The sequence below is a fragment of the Panthera uncia genome, chromosome E1 (genome assembly GCF_023721935.1).
Source record: "Panthera uncia isolate 11264 chromosome E1, Puncia_PCG_1.0, whole genome shotgun sequence".
Lineage (NCBI taxonomy): Eukaryota > Metazoa > Chordata > Mammalia > Carnivora > Felidae > Panthera > Panthera uncia.
Window position 1 is genome coordinate 1286238 of NC_064814.1, and position 23043 is coordinate 1309280.

At 51.8% G+C, this 23043-nt stretch overlaps 1 protein-coding gene across 1 annotated transcript in view; it reads left to right on the plus strand.

The window, feature by feature from the left end:
* The first annotated feature begins 295 nt into the window (after positions 1 to 295).
* Positions 296 to 23043, plus strand: part of NPLOC4 (NPL4 homolog, ubiquitin recognition factor) — a 59369-nt gene continuing 36621 nt past the window's right edge. Inside the window, exons 1-8 of the mRNA XM_049638119.1 lie at positions 296 to 341; positions 427 to 461; positions 3508 to 3588; positions 12973 to 13085; positions 17476 to 17652; positions 19349 to 19397; positions 20187 to 20281; positions 21935 to 22058. Coding sequence (XP_049494076.1) covers positions 296 to 341; positions 427 to 461; positions 3508 to 3588; positions 12973 to 13085; positions 17476 to 17652; positions 19349 to 19397; positions 20187 to 20281; positions 21935 to 22058 — 720 coding nt within the window. The remainder of the gene's footprint in view (positions 342 to 426; positions 462 to 3507; positions 3589 to 12972; positions 13086 to 17475; positions 17653 to 19348; positions 19398 to 20186; positions 20282 to 21934; positions 22059 to 23043) is intronic.

Sequence of the window (23043 nt, forward strand, 5' to 3'; positions counted from 1 at the left end):
CCGCCACCACGTCCCCGGCGCGGGCCGGGCTGCGGGGCAGGGCTGCGGGGCGGCGGGCCCTCGGAGCCGGGGCGCGCCCCTGCCCGCGCACCGGGCCCCGGAGGTGCCGGCTCAGAGTTCCCGCGAGGAGAGAGCTCTTGTGTCCAGAGGGGCCTTTGCGGACGCGGGGTGCCGGGCGGGGGGCGCACGGCGGCTCGCCGCCTCCTGCCCCTCGGTGGCAAGGACAGTTTGACAGCTACCTGTTTGAAAGGGGACGTTTTAGAATTTGACTTGTGACCAGGGATTAGGAATTGGCATGCCCTCCCCCCCCTCCCCCCCCCCCGTGCCCCTTAAAGAAGTCAGTGGAAACGAGGAGGAAAAAACAAAACAAAACCAAATCGGAAAACAAAACGGTCCTCCCTTGACTTGTGGCAAGTTGCCTCTCAGAAGTAAATGTGGCTGGGAAAAAATCAACAGACCAGGTGGACAGAAGAATTTTGGTTAATGTTAAGGAACATTTGGGATTTCTGGGGGGAAAGCAAAGCAGTATTGGGTGGCAGGTACTATTCCTGCTTTAGCGGAGTGATGGCTTCTGCAGTTTGGCTGGGGGGTCCAGACTGGCCTGGATTCTGCCTTCTGGATGTCTTGGGTCTACAGGAAGGAGCTCTGGAGTTGGAGGCTTTCCTCTAGCCCTCCCTCGGCTGCCGTGCAGGCCCCCTGGCGTCTCCTCCTTGTTTCCCATGGATGAGCAGAGGGAGTAAATGCCCCAAGAGAAACTTAAGAGAAATTGACTCTTTTCTTGTTTTAAATGTTTTTATTTTTGAGACAGCGTGAGCTGGGGAGAGGCACAGAGAGAGGGAGACCGGAATTGAAGCGGGCTCCACACTGACAGTACAGAGCCCCGACGCGGGGCTCGAACTCCGGAGTGATGAGATCATGACCTGAGCTGAAGTCAGACGCGGAGCTGACTGAGCCACCCAGGCGCCCCTCTTTTCTTTTTTTTTTAATGTTTTTTTTTTTTTTTTAAATTTTTATTTTTGAGAGAGACAGAGCACCAGTGGGGGAGGGGCTGGGAGAGAGGGAGACACAGAATCCGAAGCAGGCTCCAGGCTCCGAGCTGTCAGCACAGAGCCTGACTCAGGGCTCGAACTCACGAACCCGTGAGATCATGACCCGAGCTGAAGTCGGACGCTGAACCGACTGAGCCACCCAGGCACCCCATCAGTAACTTCTAAAAAAAGGATGAGAATCAGCATTCAAATCTACTTTCAAACTCTCTTTACTGTCATATTTCAGTTCAAGTAGCCACGGACAAACATGTTTTAGAAAAGGACATTTTTCCACTGGTGTGTGTAAGGCTAGGTGAGAAACTGTGGCTGTAACTGATTTTTATCTTGCTAATGCTTGGACTCTCCAAGAAGTGTTCCAGGCTCATTTTCTTCTAGATAGTGAAACCTAAGTTAGCAGGAGGCTGTGTGTCTCTGCCTCTCCTTGTGTGTTCTATTTGGTGGCCTGCGTCAGAGACCACACTAGAACTTCCCTCGGTACAAATTATGTTTGTTGGAGTTAAATACTGGGTTTAGTTGAGAAACCTGGACTCTGCCCTGTTGCAGATGATCAAATAGAAGGACTTCTTAAGCTTCAGAACATTCCAGAAACATGTAAGCCGGGCCTTTAGCTCAGAGGTGGAGCGTCATGCTCTTGTTCCGAAGTGAACGGTCAAAGGGAGGGTCACAGAATCTCCCACAGAGAAACGCAGCTCTTGTTAACGTGCCACAGTGTTGCAGACAGGTTTCAGGAACAAATGGAAGTATTTGCTGCCCGTGCTGTGCATCATGGAAACGTTTTTCTGGGTGTTCAGTCCAGAGTGAAGTGGAGTAGAAATCAAAACTCAAAAGAATCTGTATTTGCGCTCCTCACTGACGAGGGAGAAAGTTGAACAGATGTAGTTAAGCAAACAGAAAATGTTTTGTGCTCTTAACAATTGGGATTTCTTAAGGGTTATTCAAAACAAAATCTTCAAAATTGAGAACTGTGGAGACAAAGCCTTTTCAGTCAAGTGAAAGTAGAAAATGAGACAGTCCAGCTACTTGAGGAGAATCTAGATTATTCTTATTTTGTTCGAAAGTAGCAGGCAGATCAAAAGCCATTGTGGCATTTTGTTGTCAATCAGTGAAAAAAAAATTTTTTTAATTAAAATTCTGTTTTGTTTTTTTTTTTAAGATTTTATTTTTAAGTGATCTCTACACCCAACGCGGAGCTTGAACCCACAACCCCAAGATCAGGAGTCACACACTCCTCCACCTGAGCCAGCCAGGTGGTTTTCAGCCAGTGAAAACCTTTTTTAAAAACAATGGCTTGTGACGTTTTCCATGTGTAAAGGGTTCTGTTGTTAGTTTGGTGTGTGTGTGGTTTTCTGTACGGGGCACAGAAGTTGCTGGGAGGAGAGTGCACCGGGAGCACTGGGTGCTGTGCTCCTGCCCTTTCCTCCTGTCCCAGGTGTCCCTGGGAGCGCTGTCTGTCTTGTTGTGCGTGGCAGGGCATGTCCTTTCACGCTCCCTGACTAAGGCAGGCACTTGGACGGTGGGCCGTTCGTGGCAGCTCCCTCCCCGCCCCGCGCCCCCGCCCCCCTAGGACTTTGATCAGCATAAAAATCCAGTCCTAGAAAGTGGTGCTCTTTGTGTGGCCTTCCAGGCCTTCCAGAAAGATCTTTCTTAAAACCCTGCCAAGCTCACTGTGGTGTCAAACACCTTTTTTTCTTAAAACCCTGCCAAGCTCACTGTGGTGTCAAACACCTTTTTTTCTTTTAGTCTCTTTATTAAAGTTCACAAATTAGAAGGTTTCCTGTGACTCTTCTAGATCACTCTACTTTTTGTGTACGGATTCTGGAACACGGTGAGATCTTTTTTAAAGAACCCGGCTTGGGGCGCCTGGGTGGCGCAGTCGGTTGAGCGTCCGACTTCAGCCGGGTCACCATCTCGCGGTCCGTGAGTTCGAGCCCCGCGTCAGGCTCTGGGCTGATGGCTCGGAGCCTGGAGCCTGTTTCTGATTCTGTGTCTCCCTCTCTCTCTGCCCCTCCCCCGTTCATGCTCTGTCTCTCTCTGTCCCAAAAAAAAAAAAAAAAAAAAAAAAAGTTGAAAAAAAAAATTAAAAAAAAAAAAATAAAGAACCGGGCTGGCTGTTCGTGGTTCATGGAGGAGTTTTTTTCTTGCTGTTGTTTGTTGTTGTTTTTGTAAATCCGAAGAGAAAAATGTTAAGTGTTTCAGATATCTTCCTTGTGAATAGTGGTTAAAAACTGAAGTGTTTCTCTGAGTGAAATGGTGATGGGGTTTCTTCCCTTGTGGTGGTGAATCTCCTCTACCTCGGCTTCATCTTCTGAAATTCTGGCTTGGGTGTGGCCAGGGGAAGGGGGAGGTTTGGCTCTAAGTTTCGGTGACCCAGATGCTGAGAGACTGCAGATGTTAGTTTCAGTGGTAGGTCGGGAGCTTACTCATCCGTGTGGTGACCCCCTTGTTTCATTTGTGACAGATAATCCGTGTCCAGTCCCCGGACGGGGTGAAGCGGATCACAGCCACGAAGAGAGAAACAGCCGCAGCGTTTCTGAAAAAGGTAGCTGTGGCCTGGGTGTGTCCTCCCCCCCCTGCCCTTTTGCTCCCTTCCCGTCTGTGCTGCCTCTTCCCTCCTCCTCTCCTGATTCTGCCCACTCCCTAGCTCAGCCTCTGGCACTGCTTTTCTCTGTCATGACGGATTGGACTGACCCGGCGTCAGATCGTGTCACAGCTGACCATTGGTTACACTCGTAGGACCAGGGGGGCCGAAGATGAGTGGAAAAATAGTTCACAGGACTGGTGTTTACGAGAATGAAAAATTGGAGAGTGAAAGACTTCGGCTGTCCACCAAAGGAGACTTGTTAAAAACACGTATAGAGTGATCCACTTTGTTCCTAGAGACTTAGAGCCACGTGCACAGATGTGTTGGGTGAGCACAGAATGTAGTGGGAAAGAGCACAGCCAGATTTAAGAAGGGTCACCCAGGGAGGAGAGTGGCCTTTGCTTTATACCCCATGCCAGAGATTGGCAAACTGTGGCTCATGGGCTAATTTTTTTCCCCCTCGGCACGCTGATTGCGTTTCCCTGACCACCTATTTCTGTAAATAAAGTTTTATCAGAACCCAGCCACACTCACTGGTTTATGTATCGTCTGGCTGCTCTTGAACTCCAACAAGGAGCTGAGTAGTTGTGATGGACACCATATGGCTTGCGAAAATAGGTACTTTCCTTTAGGGAAAAAGTGTGCCCACCTTTATACATTCGGTGTTATTTGAATCTGTTGTGAGCAGATGTTACCTTTGTAGTAATAAATATTGTTTTTCATTTTCGTAAACCAAAAAGGTTTCGGGGTCATAGACTGTTAGAGCCAGGGGAAATCTTAGGTGGCATGTCGTCTGATCTTTTCTTTTTTTCACAAAGGTGGAAACTGAAGGCCTGGGAAGTAAACAGATTTAGGACGATCGCTGGGCTGTCATCTGTTAGTGGGTCCACAACACTTATTTGGGAAATTTGGTTTCTTTCTTTTTTAATTTTTTTAATGTTTATTTATTTTTGAGAGAGACTGACAGAGCGTGAGTGGGAGAGGGGTAGAGAGAGAGGGAAACAGAACCTGAAGTAGGCTCCAGGCTCTGAGCTGTCAGCACAGAGCCGGACGTGGGGCTCAAACTCATAAACTGTGAGATAATGACCTGAGCGAAAGTCGGGCGCTTAACTGACTAAGCCACCCAGGCAGCCGTGGTTTGTTTGTTTGTTTCTTTCTTTCTTTCTTTCTTTTTTAAAAAAAATTTTTTTTAATGTTTTATTTATTTTTGAGACAGAGAGAGTCAGAGCATGAGCAGGGGAGGGGCAGAGAGAGAGAGGGAGACACAGAATCGGAAGCAGGCTCCAGGCTCTGAGCTGTCAGCATACAGCCCGACGCGGGGCTCGAACTCACGAACTGCGAGATCATAACCTGAGCCGAAGTCGGACGCTTAACCGACTGAGCCACCCAGGTGCCCCTCCTCTTTTTTTTTTTTTTTAACGTTTATTTATTTATTTTGAGAGAGACAGAGTGTGAGTAGGGGAGGAACAGAGAAGGAGACACAGAATCCAAAGCAGACTCTGAGCTGTCAGCACAGACCCTGATGTGATGCTCGAACTCACGAACTGTAAGATCATGACCTGAGCTGAAGTCGGATGCTTAACTTACTGAGCCACCCAGCCACCCTTGGGAAATTCGGTTTCTAAAAGGTAGTTGCTATCATAATGCCATAGCACTGCTTACAGGGCTATAAGGATAAAAGGAAAGAGAATTAGCTGCGCTAGATGCCAGAGAGGAGAATCTCTGAGTCTTTAAGAAATTCTAATTTCCTCCTCTTTGCTCTTTTTGTAGCTGCTGACCGTGGTCAGCTTGCTCCTAGGGGTCGAGCTGGGGTACGGTGCGTTCTGGAATTCTCGAGAGATCATCTGAGACTGAGATTAAGCATTAAGTAGCCACTGCTTAGGCAATTGTGTGATAAACACCAGCCATTAGAGTCCTGTGTGCTGTTCTTTTTTTCTTTGAGGCTTTGTGGTAGGGAAATTTCTTAAATCTATAGTGACCATGTAGGAATATGATTTTGATTTTAACTTGAGGCTTTTGTGCTTGGTAGCAAATGTAGGGTTGTCAAACAGGTTACGTTCAGGTTTCAGAGAAACCTAAGAATATGACATCATAGTTCTCACTTTTATTTGCTTTACAAGTATCCTTACAGTGCTAGTATTTCCCTCTGGGTAGTTCATTGTCACCTCACACAGGGAGACGCAGAATGACAACCAGTCACTGGGAGGGTTGGAGTTGGGGGGTGTGGGGTAGCTTTGACCGCTTTGTCTCTGAAGCCGTCGTCTGCATAGTAGTTACTGTCTAGGGGAGATTTTCTTGGGAATACTCAAAAAACAAACATACTTATTACTCTGAAATGTGTTTCCCCTTAAATGAAAATCCTTTCTTCTGGTTAGAAGAATAATGTGGATTAATTATAGAAGGTGCAAACAATGCAGAAAAGTATAAAGAAGCAAGTGAGAACCACTCAGAAATAACTGTTAACGTGGCACGTCTTTAGTTCACGCGTGTGCACACATACACAGGTGTGTGCACATCTTCAATAAGTGGGATCGTACCGGACTGTCGCTGTATTTCATCAAATCTAAGACATTGTTGAGTTTAAGGAGAAACATTTATGTACCATTAGGAAAGAAAAAATGCTTTCACACCTGCTTTCCCTTGTCACTTAGGTTTTATACTTACATAAAGTGTTTTTCTAGACTTGCTTGGAATTATTTATTAAAAAATGTTTGAGAGAGAGGGAGCGTGTGGGCATGTGCTCAAGGGAGGGACAAGAGAGAGGGAGAGAGAATCCCAAGCAGGCCCTGCACTGTGAACAGAGCCCAGTGCAGGGCTCGATCTCACGAACCACGAGATCATGGCCTGAGCTGAAAACAAGAGTTGGATGCTTAACTGACTGAGCCACCCGGGCGCCCCTGCAAGTTTATTTTAATCACGTGTTGTTCTTATACAGACACAAGAAGGAAAATCTAAGTGAAATTAATTGGGTCGGATCTCTCTCCAATGTCATATTCAGAGTCTGGCCCTTCTGAACCATTGTTTGGATTCAGCTGTCACTGTCCCCATCTCCCTGCAGAGGGTCATCTTCTGCTCTGTCAGGAGGATTAACACCAGCTGCCCACACCTGTTCTGTAGGCGCTGGTACTGGAGGTTTTCTTGGGAATACTCAAAAACTGCTGTCTTGCTAGCGGGCGGGGCCCAGCAGCCAGAATTCCTGTTCTTTCCTTGATTGATCATTAGATGGCTTGTTTGACAGAAATGTCGAGGGATGACAGTTATTCAACCATGCTACCTAGGGGACAGGTTTACAGGAGCTCAGGGAGTCACCTGTATGTCCTGCTGCCCCGCAGGCAGGAACTATAACACGCCATTGTTCCTAAGATGCATCCATTCTCAAAGATGTTAAAAACTTACAGGAGAGTTTGTAACTTGGTTTTTTTCACTTGACAATACGTTAAGGAATGGTTTTACGTCAATAAATGTAGATTTATATCTTTTTAAAAATTATGTTTAAAAGTAACGCCTAACAGGGGCACCTGGCTGACTTAGCCGGTGGAGCACGCAACTCTTCATCTTGGGGTCGTGAGTTCAAGCCCCTCGGCTGTAGAGATTACTTTAAATTAAAAAAAAAAAAAAAAAAATTATTATTATTATTATTATTTTTTTTTTTTTTTAGTGTTTATTCTTGAGAGATAGAGACAGCGTGGACAGGGCAGGGACAGAGAGAGACACAGGATCCAAGACAGGCTCCAGGCTCCAGGCTCCGAGCTGTCAGCACAGAGCCCAATGAGGGGCTCGAACTCACGAACCACGAGCTCATGACCTGACCGGAAGTTGGATGGATGCTAAACGACTGAGCCACCCAGGCACCCGGAGATTACTCTAAACATTGGTTTCGGGGCGCCTGGGTGGCTCAGTCGGTTAAGCGTCCGACTTTGCGTCAGGTCATGAGCTGGCGGTTCGTGGGTTTGAGCCCCACATCGGGCTCTGTGTTGACAGCTCGGAGCCCGGAGCCTGCTTGGGATCCTGTATCTCCCTCTCTCTCTGCCCCAACCCCACTCGTGCTCTGTCTCTCTCAAAAAAATTAATGAACTTAAAAAAAATTTTTTAAAATTGGTTTAGATGGTAAATTTTGTGTGTCATTTTCTTTTAAGAGTTTAAAGTTTATTTTTTTGTAATCTCTACAGCCAGCGTGGGGCCCGAACTCACAACTCTGAGAGTCCCACGCTCCACCGACTGAGCCAGCCACGCGCCCCCATCTAACCCGTTTTTAAGTGTACAGTTCAGTAGCGTTAAGTGTACGCGTATCGTCGTGCAACCGTCGCGACCATCTGTTTCCAGAACTTTTTCGTCTTTCAAATCTGAAACTCTCCCCGTAAACAGATAGCTCCTCTTTCTCGCCACCCCCGGTCCTTGGTATCTGCCGTCGCGCCTTGTGTCTCCGCGAAGGACCGCCCCGGGGGTCGCACAAAGTAGATCGTGCTCATTTTCGGTAACCGGCGATCCGGCTGCGCGTAAGCGGGCTTGGGGTGGCTTTCCTGTTCCCTCACAGACTCGTGTGCCGGCCGCCGTGACCATTGCCGGCTCCGGCTTGCCGTCCCCACGTCGGACGGCCTTGATCCCGCCTCAGCACGTGGCGCTGCGCCCTCTAAGGAACCACGTTTGCGAGTGTGAGGACACGGGTGAGGTGGGGCGGCTCTCGCGGTCTCGGCGCGGCTGGTTCTTTGAGACCGTCTAACGCCCCTCGTCCCGCGCGCCACCAGGCCGTAAGCCCCTCGGAGGGGCCGCTCGTCCGGCCCGTGCCCGCGCCCGCCCCTCGTGCTCCTCAGCTGACCCGCCGGGCCGCTACTGTCCCTCCCCCGCCCGGGGGGGGGGGGAGGGCTCCGTCCCGCCCTGACTGTCCTCTGCGGTCTGGGACCCGGTCCCGTCTTCTTCTTTTTTAACCACGAAGTAAAGTACATCCCAAGATGGGCTCGCACATTACAGGCGGCCAAGTGACGGAAGGTGACGGAGACGCTCAGGTCGAGCGGGGCGCCGCCGGTGCCGCGGGATCGGCCGGTCGGCCTTCCCCGCTCCCTCGGCTCTCTCCGGGCCTGACGCGGAGCGCTTCCCCGCTCTCCTGTGTTGTGCCGCCTCAGCGTGCGTTCCTAAACCCCAGATTTGGGTTTTGCCTGTTTCTGAGTCTAACGTAAATGGAATCATGCCGTGTGTTCTTGTTACTTTGAGTTATACGTGTATTAATTTCATTCCGTACCATTTCCGGCTCCATCACGGTAACCGTACGCAGAGTTTACCTCAGGTGTGACTGTAAGGTTTTTAAGACCTCGATGATGCCCTTGTGAGACTGTGCTCAGACTTCCGTTGTTAACGGCCGGCGCCTCGTGGTAGATTGCCGGATCTTCAGATAAAGAACTCAAAAGTTCGCAGAAGCGGTTCGTTGGAGTAGCATAAAAAAGTACTCCGTACACGCCTGTCTCTCTCAGAAGTGGGATTCGACGTACGTGAAGCACTGTTGCCGGTCAGCACGTTTGAAAACGCTGCTGCACCTCAGGCCCGACGGGAAGCACAAAGCTCTGGTCATGCGGTCCCGGGGGGACTTGCCTTCACACAGAGGGCCGGCTCTACAGCAACCCTACCCCATTCGGGAAACGCCTTTTCATCCTGGGAGTGCGTGGCAGCTTTCGTGGAGCTCACCCTTCCGGTGAAAGCTTTCTCATTTTTGGGAATAGCTTGCAAGGCATCGTGTACGGAAACACACGACACTTTTGCAGAAAAGCCGAAATGCCACAGTCGGTGAACTTCAGTTTATACCTAAGTTATTTCAGAGAAGAGTCAAACTAAAGACGTTATCTTTAGTCTTTAGTCTTTTTCTGCAGTTGGGAATACACATTTCATGGTCTTCATTTGCTCGTGCTTTATTTTATTAATGCCTTTTTTATTTGTTTAATATTTTATTTTTGAGAGAGAGAGAGAGAGAGCAGGGAAGGGGTGAGAGAGGGGGACAGAGGATCTGAAGTGGGCTCTGCGCCGACATCAGAGAGCCCGACGCGGGTCTCAGACTCCCGAACCGTGAGATCATGACCTGAGCCTTGGACACAACCTACTGAGCCACCCAGTGGCCCCTTATTAATGTCAGTTTTAGCCTGGAAAAAACCATATGGACGGTATCAGATACCACGTTTGTCTCATAGAAAATCTTGTTTGTCTGAAGACCATTTCTTATCACTTGGAGAATTTCAGAGTTTTCAACAGTTTCCTATTACATAGTTTAGAGTTTTTGTTGTCATGCTTTTTGCCTTATTATCCTGGTTGTTGGAGTTGCTTGCAATCCATTTCTTTAAAATGAGTAGAGGGGCGCCTGGGTGGCTCAGTTGGTTAAGCGTCTGATATCAGCTCAGGTCACGATCTCATGGTTTGTGAGTTCGAGCCCCACATCGGGCTCTGCACACTGACCGTGTGGAGCCTGCTTGGGATTCTCTCTCTCCCTCTCTGTCTACTCCTCCCTAGCTTTTGTGCTCTCGCGCACGCGCACTGTCTCAATAAATAAACATTCAAAAATCAAATCGGTAGAAAATAAGGTTAATATGTAAGGTTAATCATTAAATCAACTTTTTTCTCATAGTGAATTAATAGTAGGTTTTAGCAATAAATCTGTACATTTTTTAAAATATTTATTTATTTTGAGAGAAAGTGAGCACACACGTGCGCAAGGCGGGGAGGGGCAGAGAGAGAGAATCTCAGGCAGGCTCCACGCTGTCGGTGCAGACCCCATCATGGGTCTTGGGCCCATGAACAGTGAGGTCATGACCTGAGCCAGAATCACAGAGTTGGACGCTCAACCCACTGAGCCATCCGGGTGCCCCTGCAGTTCTTTTTTTAAAACCAATCACGGGAGGGGCGCCTGGGTGGCTCAGTCGGTTGGGGGTTGAGTGTCCAACTTCGGTTCGGGTCATGATCTCGCAGTCTGTGAGTTCGAGCCCCGTGCCAGGCTCTGTGCTGACAGCTCGGAGCCTGGAGCCTGCTTCAGATTCTGTGTCTCCCTCTGTCTCTGCCCCTTCCCTACTCATATTCTGTCTCTCAAAAATGAATAAACGTTAAAAAAAATTTTTTAAAAAGCACACGAGACACACCTGGGTGGGTCAGTCAGTCAAGCATCTGACTTCAGCTCAGGTCATGATCTCACAGTTCGTGAGTTCGAGCCCCGCGTCAGGCTCTGTGCTGACAGCTCAGAGCCTGGAACCTCCTTTGGGTTCTGTGTCTCTGTCTTTCTCTGCCCCTCCCCTCTTCATTCTCTCTCTCTCGAAAATAAACATAAAAAATTTTTTTAAACCAATCATGAAACATTTAATGTGATAGTTTCCTATCGTATAGTTTAGAGTTTTTGCCGTCATGCTTTCTGCCTTATTCTTCCAGTGTCTTTCCTGGGTGTGACTTGTATCTGGTGTTGCGTTCATCAGCCTGGGGAACATCCGGCATTTCCTGTAGTGGAGGCTTGCTGGTGACGCCCTCTTAGGTTTTGGCCTGAAAACGTTTTCAGTGTGCCTTTGTATTTGAAGGGTATTTTCGCCAGATAGAGAATTCTGAGTTGACAGATTTTTGTTCCATCTCAGCACTTTGAAGGCGTCCTTCCATTGTCTTCTGGTCTCCATTGATCTCCGGCTGTCAGCGGTTCGAGCATGATGCATGCACCTAGGGGTGGTTTTTTAATGGATCTCACTTGGGATTTGCTGAACTTCCTGGATTTGTTACTCGGTTTGTTGTCACTTTCGAGGTTTTCAGCCATTCTCTCTTCAAATACTTTCCAGTTCTCTATTTTCTTTCCCGTAGGATCATTAATTAAATGTTGTCCCAGGAGTTCTGAAGGTTCTGTTCATTTGCTGACAAATCTCTGTTTTGAGGTCGTGCAGGCTCTAGTAATCTGTCTTCAGGTACATTGACTCCTTCTGCCTCTCCCTTCGGCTGGCAAGCCCATCGGTGTTTTCCATTTCAGTTATCGTATTTTTCTGTTGTAGAATTTCCATTTGATTCTCTTTTATCGTTTGTTTCTCTGATGAGACTCCTGGTCTCTTCGTTTGCCTCTGCCCTGCTGGCCCCTGAGCATTGAGCCGTGGCTCGGACTCCTCTCCTGGCCGGGTCTCAGGTGCTGACTGCCGGCTGATGCCTTCCCCAGGGCGCCTGGGCGTTGGAGGGAAGGCTTGGCTTTCCCTTCAGTCTTCCTCCTCCTCGGCCCTCTTCCTTGCTTCCTTACAGGTGTGGCTTCCATCCCACCTGCTTCCAAGCCAGAAGTCTGAACACCCTGCTTATGTCCTTCCTTTCCCTCACTCTGTCCTGCCCCTCATCCCGCCCATCAGCAGAGGCCGTTGATTATGAGAGCTGGAAGGTCCTCCCCGCTCCGTCCCCAAGTCTCGGCCGTGTCTCAGCCCGTCTCCTCTGGGCTCTCTCCCCACCTTCAGACTGTCGATGGCTTGGCAGCCCCCTGCCCTTAGCCCCTGCGGCCCTGTGTGCCAGCTCTTGTCCCCCTTCCCATTCTGTTGCTGACCGTTTCCTTTCTGCCCGCTGGGCTCTGGCCTCACTGGCCTCTCTCTTCCCACCCCCTTCCTGCCTCTCGGCCTCTGTGCTGCTCCTGCTGGCTGCACTCTTCCTTCTCAGCTCTGAGTAGCAGCTTTAGTCTCTTCCTCTGGGCCTCTGCTCAGACGTGGTCTTTGCAGAGGCCTGTCTGTCCTCCCATCTAGAGTGGCCTCTCCCACGCTTCCCTCTCTTCCTTTCCTGCCGTGGTGCTGACCTCGACCTGTGCTTCTCATCTGCTAACTTTCTCTCCCTGCTGTGATGCTGAGGTCCTCAATAGCAGGAACCTTGGCTTTGTTGTTCATGGTCGTGTTCGGAGCGCCCAGAGTGGAGCCGGCACGTAAGACTGTTTACTGGTTGGTGAGTGAGCAGTGAGTATTCTCGGCACCCACTGAGTACCTGGCATGGTGGACACTTGCTGTCATAGACATGGGAGCCTCGTTCTTCACTTCTGGCTTTCTTCTGCTGGGCTTTAACGTTGGAATTGATTTCAAAAATAGAAATAAACTTTGCAGATACGGCCGTCACTTTTGCTTGCGTCAAACTCTCACACGTGTCATTCAATCATTTACACAAATCTTCGCTTCTGCTTGGCCACTTTTTTCATTTTACTTGACATCTGTGTGGGCAGCACAAATTTCCTCCCAAGAGAGCAAAATAACAAAAGAAATTTGGTTCACGAGGAACAGTTTCTAAATTTAACGAGTGTTCTAATATTATTATTTGGTATGTGTGTGGCCCGAGTAGTGATACTCAACATTTTTTTAAATCTCTGTTGTTTTCTGCTTGTTTTAGGTCGCAAAAGAGTTTGGCTTCCAGAATAATGGCTTCTCAGTTTACATAAATAGAAACAAGACTGGAGAGATAACAGCATCATCTACCAAATCCCTGAGTCTGCTCAAAATCAAGTAAGTGCCGTGGGGGGATGACAGGGCGGGGAGGGGGTGAGTCCAGTGGCCCACCGATCGCTCATTCTACCCGATTGCCTCCCAGTGCCACTGCGCGGTGGCTGGAGTGCAGGTGAGCGTGTTTTTTGCCGGGATTTCAGCAGTCACACCGGCTCCGCTGGTCCTCTTGTGCTGAGCTGATTGACTTGCAGATTCTGAGCTTTTGTCACTGAGGAGAGAGAGTTATGGGTTCGGGGTGTGCGCCCAGCTGCACACTCAGCTCTGTCTCTGCAGAGAAGGACCTTGAACATGGCCGTGGGGAGTTCTGCCTCGGGACTGCTTGGCGGGGAGGAGGGGCCGTCGCCCACACTATATTTCTTGGTGGCGTGACCCCCTCGAGCGCCTTAGCGGGGGGCAGTCACGTCAGTAGGTTTTCCAGGACATAGAGACCTCTTACCGTGGCCGCTGCCTGTTCTCCGTAGTTTAATTGGAGCCCAGCCACATCCATGCGTTGCTGTGCTCTCGTGCTCCAAGGGCAGAGCTGAGGGATTGTGACAGACGGCCTGGCCCCCGAAGCCGAAAATACTTACTGTTTGGCTCTTCACAGAAGAAGTTTGCTGACTCCTGTCTGAACTGTCTGGGCATACCTGCTCACGTGCCGGTGATCTCCGTCCTCGGCGGCGAGCTTGGAGCTCTCTCCTGTCGGGGCTGCAGGCCGTGTGGCTGCTGTGGTGATCGAGCTGGCTTTGCTGGCGGTCGGCCCTGCGTCTGTTTACCAGTTAGAATAATAGGCTATTTGGACAATTTGTGTGATTGTTTTTAGGTTCGTGAATTAGTATGCCTAGGAGGAAAAATATGCAATTATAACATTCATTCATTTGTTCCTCAACAGATATTTGTTGGGTACCTGCCACTTGCCTGTTTCTGTAATTAGCTAAAGCCTTTCGTTGTTGTTGACGTCCATTCCCCACGTGGGTGAGGTCATCCTTCCTCTCAGCTTATAAAGGGCTTTGTATCTTGAGAATCACTTCTCGTGAACGTTCCATGGTTTGAGTTCATCTGGGGAAGTTACTTAACCCCCCTGGGCCTCACCCTCTCGGTCCACGAGTAGCAGTGCCGCCTTCCCGTGGCCGTGCAGCGCCTGCCCACGGCGAGCATGCGGATGACGCCTGTGTTACCCAAAACTGTTTTGATAGCGGATGCCAGCAAGGGCAGAGGTTACAGAGCGAAACGCCTCTGAGAGAAAGCCCCCAAACTGTAGTGTTGTCATAGAGCTGTCCCAGAGGGGTGGGGCCCGGGAGTGGGGCAGCTCGGCCATCCTGGGGGGCACTTGGAGGCGCTGTGAGTCACGCTTGAATGTATCTTTCCAGTGATAGTCGTACTAGTTATTGTCCAACTTGGATCTGACCTTGAGGGCTATGTTCTCTCTTACCTGACGTCTTTGGGCAGGAGTGACGTGCCTCTCCTTGACCTTGGTGTTGGTCTTTCCCCACTTCTTCTGGCCTCTGGGGTTGTAGTCCAGTCTGCTTGACTCTGTTGTTCATTTGGAGGTGATCCTTTTTTCCCTCTGGCTGCTTTTAGATCTTCTGTTTCTCATGCGGTCCTGGTTTCTGTCTGATCTGTCCCGGTGTGGATTCCTGGTTCCTTTAATCCTGCCTGATGTACACTGTGTTTCCTATACCTGTAGATCAGGTCTGCAGAATTTGTGGCCATTATCTCTTTTTATTTTTTTTTAAATGTTTATTTTTGACAGAGAGAGAGACAGAGCATGAGTGGAGGAGGGGCAGAGAGAGAGAGGGAGACACAGAATCGGAAGCAGGCTCCGGGCTCCGAGCTGTCAGCACGGAGCCCGACGCAGGGCTCGAACCCACAGACTGCGAGATCATGACCTGAGCCGAAGTCGGACGCCCAACCGACTGAGCCGCCCGGGCGCCCCGCCATTATCTCTTTAAATATCACTGCTCCCCAGTTCTCTTTGTTATTGTAGTGATTACATTTTTTGCTTCTAAAATGTCCGAATTGATTTCTTTTCAGATCCAGCTGTTAGCAACACGCACTCGTGGGGGCCACACTGCTCTCACAGCGGCCTCTGGGCTTCCGGTGAGGAGCGCCGGGCTCCCCGGGGGCTCTGCCTTGGCCAGTCACACGCGTGAGGCTTCTGTCTTGGGTCTTGGGGCGTCTGTGGTCTGTCTCCCCCGCATGGAATCCAGGTGCACTGTTGTTAGTGCTGTCTGTGGTTGTCTGGCCTGTCCGTATGAGGGGGACTTGGGAAGATTTACTAAATCTGTGACCCTGCCACCCTGCTCCCAGAAGCCCATGTTGTTGGGTGGCCTCTTGCTGCTTGGGCTTTTTCCATCCCGTTTCCGGTGACCATTCCGTGGCAGTTTGTGTTCCAAGTCGTGTAATTCCAAATCTGAAGTCCTCGGTTCTCTTTCTCTGGTATTGTTGTCTCTGCCCACTCGTGCGTGTGATGACTCGGTTCTCTCCTGCATTTGGTGACCCTTTTTTGAGAGCTTGTAGTTGACCAAACTTGGTCTTGGGGAGTCCTGGAGAGCTGCAGGGGAGTGGCTTTTCCGTGGAGGGAGGCCTGCACTTGCTTCTGTTGGGACAAGGGGGCCCGTGCACCTGGCGGGCCTTCGAGTTCATTTCTGTCTTTGGGCTTCCTGAGCCAGGTGGCATCCCTCATCCCACCCCGGTGCGTGCGGCACAGCAGGCCTTTGGTTTCAGACCCTGAGTGACTACAGCATCCACCGCTGCGTAGTGGGTGGAGGAAGACAGGATTCCTCCTTGGTTCCTATTCGAAGCTGGTGGTCTCTCCCGGCTGTTGAGCCGTCTGGCTTTACGTGTGGCCTTTCAGGCTGGGCAACCTGCTTTGGACAGGCTGGCTCAAGGCCTCGCTTCCCGTCGCCCAGAGAACGACTGTGTAAGCCAAGCTCGGGGCCCCTGTCGTGCAGTGTTCTCTCGCTGTTCTTGTTTGAGCTACTGTGGGTTGTCGAGACCCTGGGGGAGCTCCGTACTCTGTCCGGAGCTCCGCGGCGCTTGTCGGAGTAGGTCTGCTAAAGCAGAAGTAGCCGCCGAGCCAAGAATTCCACGGCTGGGGTGTTGAGGAACGTCCGGTCCCTTGCTAGAAACAGAGGCCTCTGGCTGGAGTCTGGCAGGTTTGTTCCCTCGGTAGGGAAGAGGCAGAGGGGAGAACAGACCCGCGGCAGAGCCGAGGGGCCAAGCCTCTTAGTGGCCTGTGTCTCTGGTGTCTGTGCTCGAGGCCCGCTGCCCCACCTCGCTCGGGGAGTGGGGTCGGGGGTGCGGCAGGCTGTCCCTTCGGTCTCCCGGCGGTTCGGTGCCTACCACACGTGGTGCCACAGCTCTGCCTTCAAGACCGGGGCTGATCTTCGTGCCGCGGGCCCTCCGCGCGCGGGAGCCCATGCCGCGTCTGGACCGCTGCTTGTGAGCGGGGACGTCACACGCCTCGGGCCTGGGGCTTGGCTGTGCCAGCCGGGTCTGGCGGTGAGTCGGCAGTGTGAGCGAGCAAGGAAGGAGCGTAGTTGACGTGGCAGATGATAGAAGGTCAGACTCTGCCGTTTGAAATGTGAGTTGTGCAGCCCGTTTGGCTTGAAAAGCCAACCGAAACCCGCCTCATAGGGCCACTTCTGGAAACGCGCCCTGCAGAAGTAACACCACGCAGCTGCCTGACTTTGGTCATTTCGTCCAGTGGTGTCCGTGGTGGCAGACACCTGTCGGTGCACCTGCCACCGGCGGGGGAGACGGGGTGAGCTCGGAGGCAGGCTCGCCGGGGAGTGCGGCCGTTAGAAGCAGTGCTCAGACACAGACCGTGTTTGGAGGGATCTCGGGTGAGGTATCGTTGAGTGAGAAAAGCAGACGCAAAGAATACGTCTTCGGTCATCTCATTTTTATCGAGTGGGGCGTACGTGTCTGTGCGTACGTGTGGGGCGGTGAGTGTGAACGTAGGGAGGAACGTAGGGAACGTAGGGTGGAAATGGAAGGCTGTGTACCAGGCGGCGAGACTTAGGAGTGCTCGATAGTAGGCGGGAGAGAAGGAACAAAGAGAAGTGGGAGCCAAGCGCGGCGTGAGCAGGGGAGAGTGCCGCCCACGGGCCGGGTGTATACGTCGCGACCGTGTTTCATCTGTGTGGAGTCGGGCGGGCTTGTGGGTCTCACAGTTGGGCGAGAGATGAAGTCACGGCCACGGAGCGCCCTCCCTGATCTTCAGAGTGCTCGGCGCGTGGCAGTGCCGTGCAGGGAGGGCCCTGGGCTCTCGGAATTAGCAGCCTCGTCGTTTGGGCCTTCAGGGAGGTTGGATGCCGGAGACCCTCACATCCGAGCAGCTCGTCTGGGCGGCCCAGGTTGTGAGAGGAAGGGAGGCAGGCCCTGCCCTGTGTTCGTCACCTGACAGGCATGGAGATTTGCTGTTCCTGTTCCCCTCGGGCCTCGCCGGCCCCTCGTCGGAAATGGAGACGTCGGTCCCGCCGGGGTCGAAGGCCTGCGGCGCTCCCACCGTGGTGGAAGACGAGATCGACCAGTACCTCAGCAAGCAGGACGGGAAGATTTACAGAAGCCGCGACCCACAGCTGTAAGTGCTGGCGCCGCTGAGCTGGCGGAGGGAGGGGTTCGGACGGGCCCTGCTTTCGAGAGTGGCTGCGGGAGAGAGGCAAGTTCTGAGTGTGATCCTCTCTGTTCAGGCGAAATTTCACTCCACGTCACTCTGGAAGCTTTTTCTTACCATGTGAGTCTCCAAGTGTGCTGCCACACGTACTTTAAAAGCGGTCGAGGGTTTGGAACTAAGAGATCTGGAATACGGGAGGGAACTGGAACCAAGCCTTTCCCGGGATGCGCTCCTGAGACACTTGCCGCCCGCGCAGCGGGCGCGGCTTTAGCGGGTGTGGGTGCGGCGGGGCAAGCGTGGGGTGGGGGGGTGACGCCTGGGCACCTAGCCGCGGAAGGTCCTTGTTCGGGTCCCCTCGTTCACTTACGGGAGGGACATTTCAACAGCGCATCCACACAGTACGTTCTGCCCGTTCTGTTCGGCGGGTGTCCCATCCGGGGACGCTCGCTGCTCCTTGTCGGCACGGTTACCTTCCACCCGGGATTGCGTGGGGCGCGTCTGTGTAGTTTTGGTTTTTTGCAGTTCCTTTCAAGAAACCAGTTAGAAACATCTGAGTGGACGCTCAGTGATGGGAAGTTGTCTGGGGGCAGGTTGCTCGTCTCTGCAGTAGAGCTCCGTAAACGTGCCGGGGTGCTGACGCCGAGATGCCGGGATCTAAGTGCTGCCTTAGCAACTTGCGGGTCTTGGACTAAAGAGCCCAAGTGGTGCTCAGCGGCTCAGCACGGAGCCGTTCCAGAGCCACAGCCTGTGTCCCTGTTCATTTGCATTTCCTCCCAGGGATCCCGCGCTGGCTTCCCCCACGGCCTGTGTCTTCGGGCCTTCGTTAGGAACCTTTCCAAGGTGCCTGTGTGCGTGTATGTGTGCGTTCTGGCCTGCCATCTGTGAGAGCCCGCCTGTCAGCAGACACAGGCCGTCTCTACTCTGAAGTGTAGAATGCTCGTGCGTCCAGGAGTTCTGACCCCATTTAGAAAAGGATGTGCTTGAGCCCAGAGGGACTGCCACTTGGCTTTCCCACCAGCCCATCACTGCCCTCCTCATTGGAGCACATGGTGCTGTCACCTCGCACGTGTGGGTCTTCTTAAGGCTTCTCTGACTGAAATGGCCGAAACCCATAGAGCCAGGCATCCTCCGTGCATTTCTCAAAACTTGCGCAAAGTGGGTGTTTTCCAGACTGGAGTGACTTCTGTTCCACTGAGAAGGATTTCGCCACATCCGCATCCCGGCTTTGTTAGTATTAACGTCTGTCGAAACTGATTTTAAGTATACTCACTTTAGTTTTTACTTGGTGTCATTTTAAGCAGTTAATACCCATAGAATCACAGGTTTGACGTCCTGATGATTTTTTTCTAATAACACATCCGAGTAAATACTAAACTGTTTTATTACAATAAAAATGTTCACATCCCAGCTAAAATAATTCTGCACAGCAGGTGCCTGGCTGGCTCAGTTGGTAGAACCTGTAATTCTTGATCTCGGGGTCGTGAGTTCAAGCCCCATGTTGGGCGCAGAGTTTACTTAAATAAAAAATAAATAAAATAATTCCATGCAGGTCGGGAAAAACTTTATTAAGTATGGTGTGCGCTTTAAATATAAAAAACATGGGGAGGCAGCAACAGGAAAACAGGCCTGCTAATCACTGTGTTTCTCTCGCCCGTGCTCTCAGGTGCCGACACGGCCCCCTGGGGAAATGCGTGCACTGTGTTCCACTAGAGGTGAGAGCGTGCGGCGTAAGTTCCGGGCTGGCGGGAGGGACTGCTTCCCAGGGCGTGTCAGGTGTCTGCTCTGCACCCGTGCGCCGGGCCGGAGCCCCGGAGCCCCGGAGCCCCGGAGCCCGAGCGGACCTTACCTGTCTATTGCCCTGGGCCCTGGCGTTCCCGCTGGTGCAAGCCGCGTGAAGAGGGCCGGCCTGTATTTATGGGAGTGACCTTCTGGTGGGTTATGAATGGCCGACGCGTTTGTATTGCTGTGATGGACGGGCAGCGTTCCGGCGGGCTCCCCGGACAATCCTTCTAAAACCTGACACGGCGCCGGGGCTGGCGGTTTCTGTGCTCGTCGTCGTTTTGATTTACTTTTCCCTGAGTCTCCCGTCCTCCTACTGATTTGTCCTGGTGAGATTGAGAGTTACCATAATAATGCTGACTGGTAACTGGTTACTGCTGAGTTTACAGCAGCAAGGCCAACCTGATTTTCTTCACGAGCCTCCTCTCCATCTTGCGGCTCCCCCCGCCCCGCCAAATTTTCCTGATAGCTACCTGACCTAGAGCATTTTGTATTTAATAGAGATGTATTTTAATCTCGGGAAGATAGCTGGTACACGAAGAAACCTTTGGTTCTGACCTAGAACGATAAGTGAGAAGCCAGCCCCGGTTCTCTCTCGTTGCCCTCCGTGGGGCCTGGCTTGACCCCCCGGGGGGCGTGCAGCAGGAGCGCGGCTGCCCGCCTCTCCTCACCTCTCCGCGCCCGCGGGCGTGGGACTGTACTGACTGTGTGTGTTTCGGCAGCCGTTCGACGAGGATTACCTGAACCATCTTGAGCCTCCTGTGAAGCACATGTCCTTCCACGCCTACATCCGAAAGCTGACCGGGGGCGCCGACAAGTAAGCGACCTGAGCGCAGTTAGGCTGTGCCGGTGTGGCTCTGGCGTGGCTCTGACGTGCGGGTGCCCCTTTTGTGTGTCTGGCAGGGGTCGCTTAAAGACCACGAGCGTGTGAATGAGAAAAGCAAAGATCGGGGTCTGGGCGTGGAACATTTGAATTCGTGGCTTCTGCCCCGATTCTAGAAAAGAAACAGACGGGTGGAGCCTCTGATGCCCTGTCACAATCCTTGCCCGGACTGGCGGGCAGATGCCAAGCTGGCAGTGGTCTCTGTGGAGGCCCCTGGTGAACGTCCCCCGCTCCCCCCAGATATGTGGTGCTCCGGCAACTTAGTGGTACGTGAAGGCGATGAGATAAGGCGGCACGATGGTGGTCGGTCTTGTGGAGTGTGGGCTCATCCTCTGCTCTTCAGAAAAACTGAACCACCGCATGGTTCTCTTGGCTCACTTATTCCACAGCCCCCATCAGCCCTTTGCCCTGGAGCCTGCCCCTTTATCAGCTTGATTTCACAGCCATCGTGTGGGCTCGGCAGGCGTGGGCTGCAGCCTCGGCCAGGTGGGCGGTGGGGCGGCCAGCTCCGGGCTCCCTGAGCGCGGGCGGTGACAGTGGCTGGAGAGGGGCTGACCGAGAGCATTTTGAGTTCTTCCAAGCCACGTCAAGTACTTGCCCACGCGACCCCTTTCCGTTGACTGTACTTCACCCTCCCAGAAAGCGATGGACTTCACACCAGGATTTTACAATTTCCATCAGTGCAGCAGGACGAGATGGTGGCTGAACCCAAGGCAGCAACGTTTTGTGAAGGGTGTCATGTTGGCCTGATTGTCGTTTTTTCTCTCACAACCTGCTGACATCCTAAAAGGAGTTTTTAAAAAAGTTAGGCCAGGAGGAGAAAAGTCCAACCAGAAACCCATTCTTGCCTGTCCGTGGGGTAAGCCATGGAACTTCCTGGACTACGTATGAGTAGAGATTTTGTCGTGCTGAACTCCGTCAGCCTTCCACACATTTGCAGCTGTCGGTAACGTGCGGGCCGGTGGCGGTCCCTGCTGCCAGCGTGCCGTTGGCCTGTGAAGACAGGACTGAGTTATGGGACCGTTTGTGAATGGGAAGCTGGCAGAGGGTCAAGGCACATGTGCACATTGTCCCCACATCCAGGTGGCGCCCTGGCTTCCTCACGGGATCGTCTTTATTCCAGCTGAAAGCCGGGGACAGAGGTCTTTGTAACGTACCCTCATCGGGGTTCTTCCCTGTGATTCTGAATTTTTTACGAGCATCCAAGTACTGGACTCGTGACGTAGATGTTGCTGATGAGTTAGTGAAACTTAAAAACTAGCGTTGTTTCCTCTTAGTGGCACGGGTTAGAGCAATAGATACTTAATCGTGTCCCTGAAAGTCTTCATGGGTGTTAGTGACCGACATTGAAAATGGAGACTTTTTGCGGGCCGGTAGTTCTGTATTCGTGCGCAGTCTGCGTGTGCAGGACGGAGGCTGGGACTCCGCGAGAGCACTTTTTGGCACGTTTCCCTTGCTGTTGCCTCCACACGCTTAGGTCTTTAGAACTCTGTTCAGGAGGGGTAGGATATTTGTCATATGATTTCCAGTTTCCTGCTGAACGTTTCACCATCAGAATGTTGACTCAAGTTGCCTCTTCTTGTTCAGGGGGAAATTTGTTGCTCTGGAGAACATCAGCTGCAAGATTAAATCAGGATGTGAGGGGCACCTTCCGTGGCCCAACGGCATCTGTACTAAGTGCCAGCCAAGTGCCATCACACTGAACAGACAGGTGAGACGTTTGCCGTGCCCGCCTAGACAGCGGAAAGCAGTAGATTGGTTTTCATGGCTCGGAAATGAACATTTCCAGAAGGGGCCATCCTTGGAGGGAGCCACCCCCTGCGGAGTGCAAGTTCAAGTGCACTTTCAAGTCCTACGCTGGAGGCCTGGAGGTGTTATTTGTGAGATCTGTTTCAGGCGTGGGCGAGGGGGTCTTCGGTTTTCTGTTTTGTCGGCCTGCGTGGAAGTAGAATTTTCTTGGTGACTTTAAAATGCTCCTTGGTTGCGACTTTGCCTTCTGGGAGCTGGGAACCGAATTGTCCTGGAGCCCCCTGGGAGCACCTGTCCGGGCCAGGTAAAGAAGGGAGCTCGACTCTGGAAGGAGGAAGAGACAGGGGAAGCTATACGCAGTATCCTGGCCTCTTCCCCTCTGGTCTCCGTGCTCACCTGGCCTTCCCTGCACCACTGGCCCACGTTTCCTCCTTAGAAAGCTCTCCATAGCCTTTGTGACTGCCTGGGAACGGCTTGCTTTCTTCTCTCTCTTCCCTTCCCCCACACCCCTTCTCTTTCTTTTTTTTGAAAACTGATTTTTATGCCAGAGATCCTGAAAACCTGCACTTTAGGTGAAATCCCAGTAAGATGAATTTGAATTCATTTACAGAGGAATCCCACCTCTACCCACCCACCCTCTAGAATCTTGATGGCAGGGCACGTTCTTTTTTTTTTTTTTTTTTTTTTAATTTTTTTTTTTGAGAGAGAGATTGAGAGAGAGCGAGAGAGAGAGAGAGAGCGTGAGCAGGGGAGGGGCAGAGAGAGGGAGGCACAGAATCCAATGCAGGCTCCAGGCTCTGAGCTGTCAACACAGAGCCCGACGGGGGGGCATGAACCCCCATACCGCGAGATCACGACCCAAGCCGAAGTCAGACGCTTAACCTACTGAGCCCTCCAGCCCTACTGCCCCTTCAGGGCACATTCTTTTTTTTTTTTTTTTTTTTTTA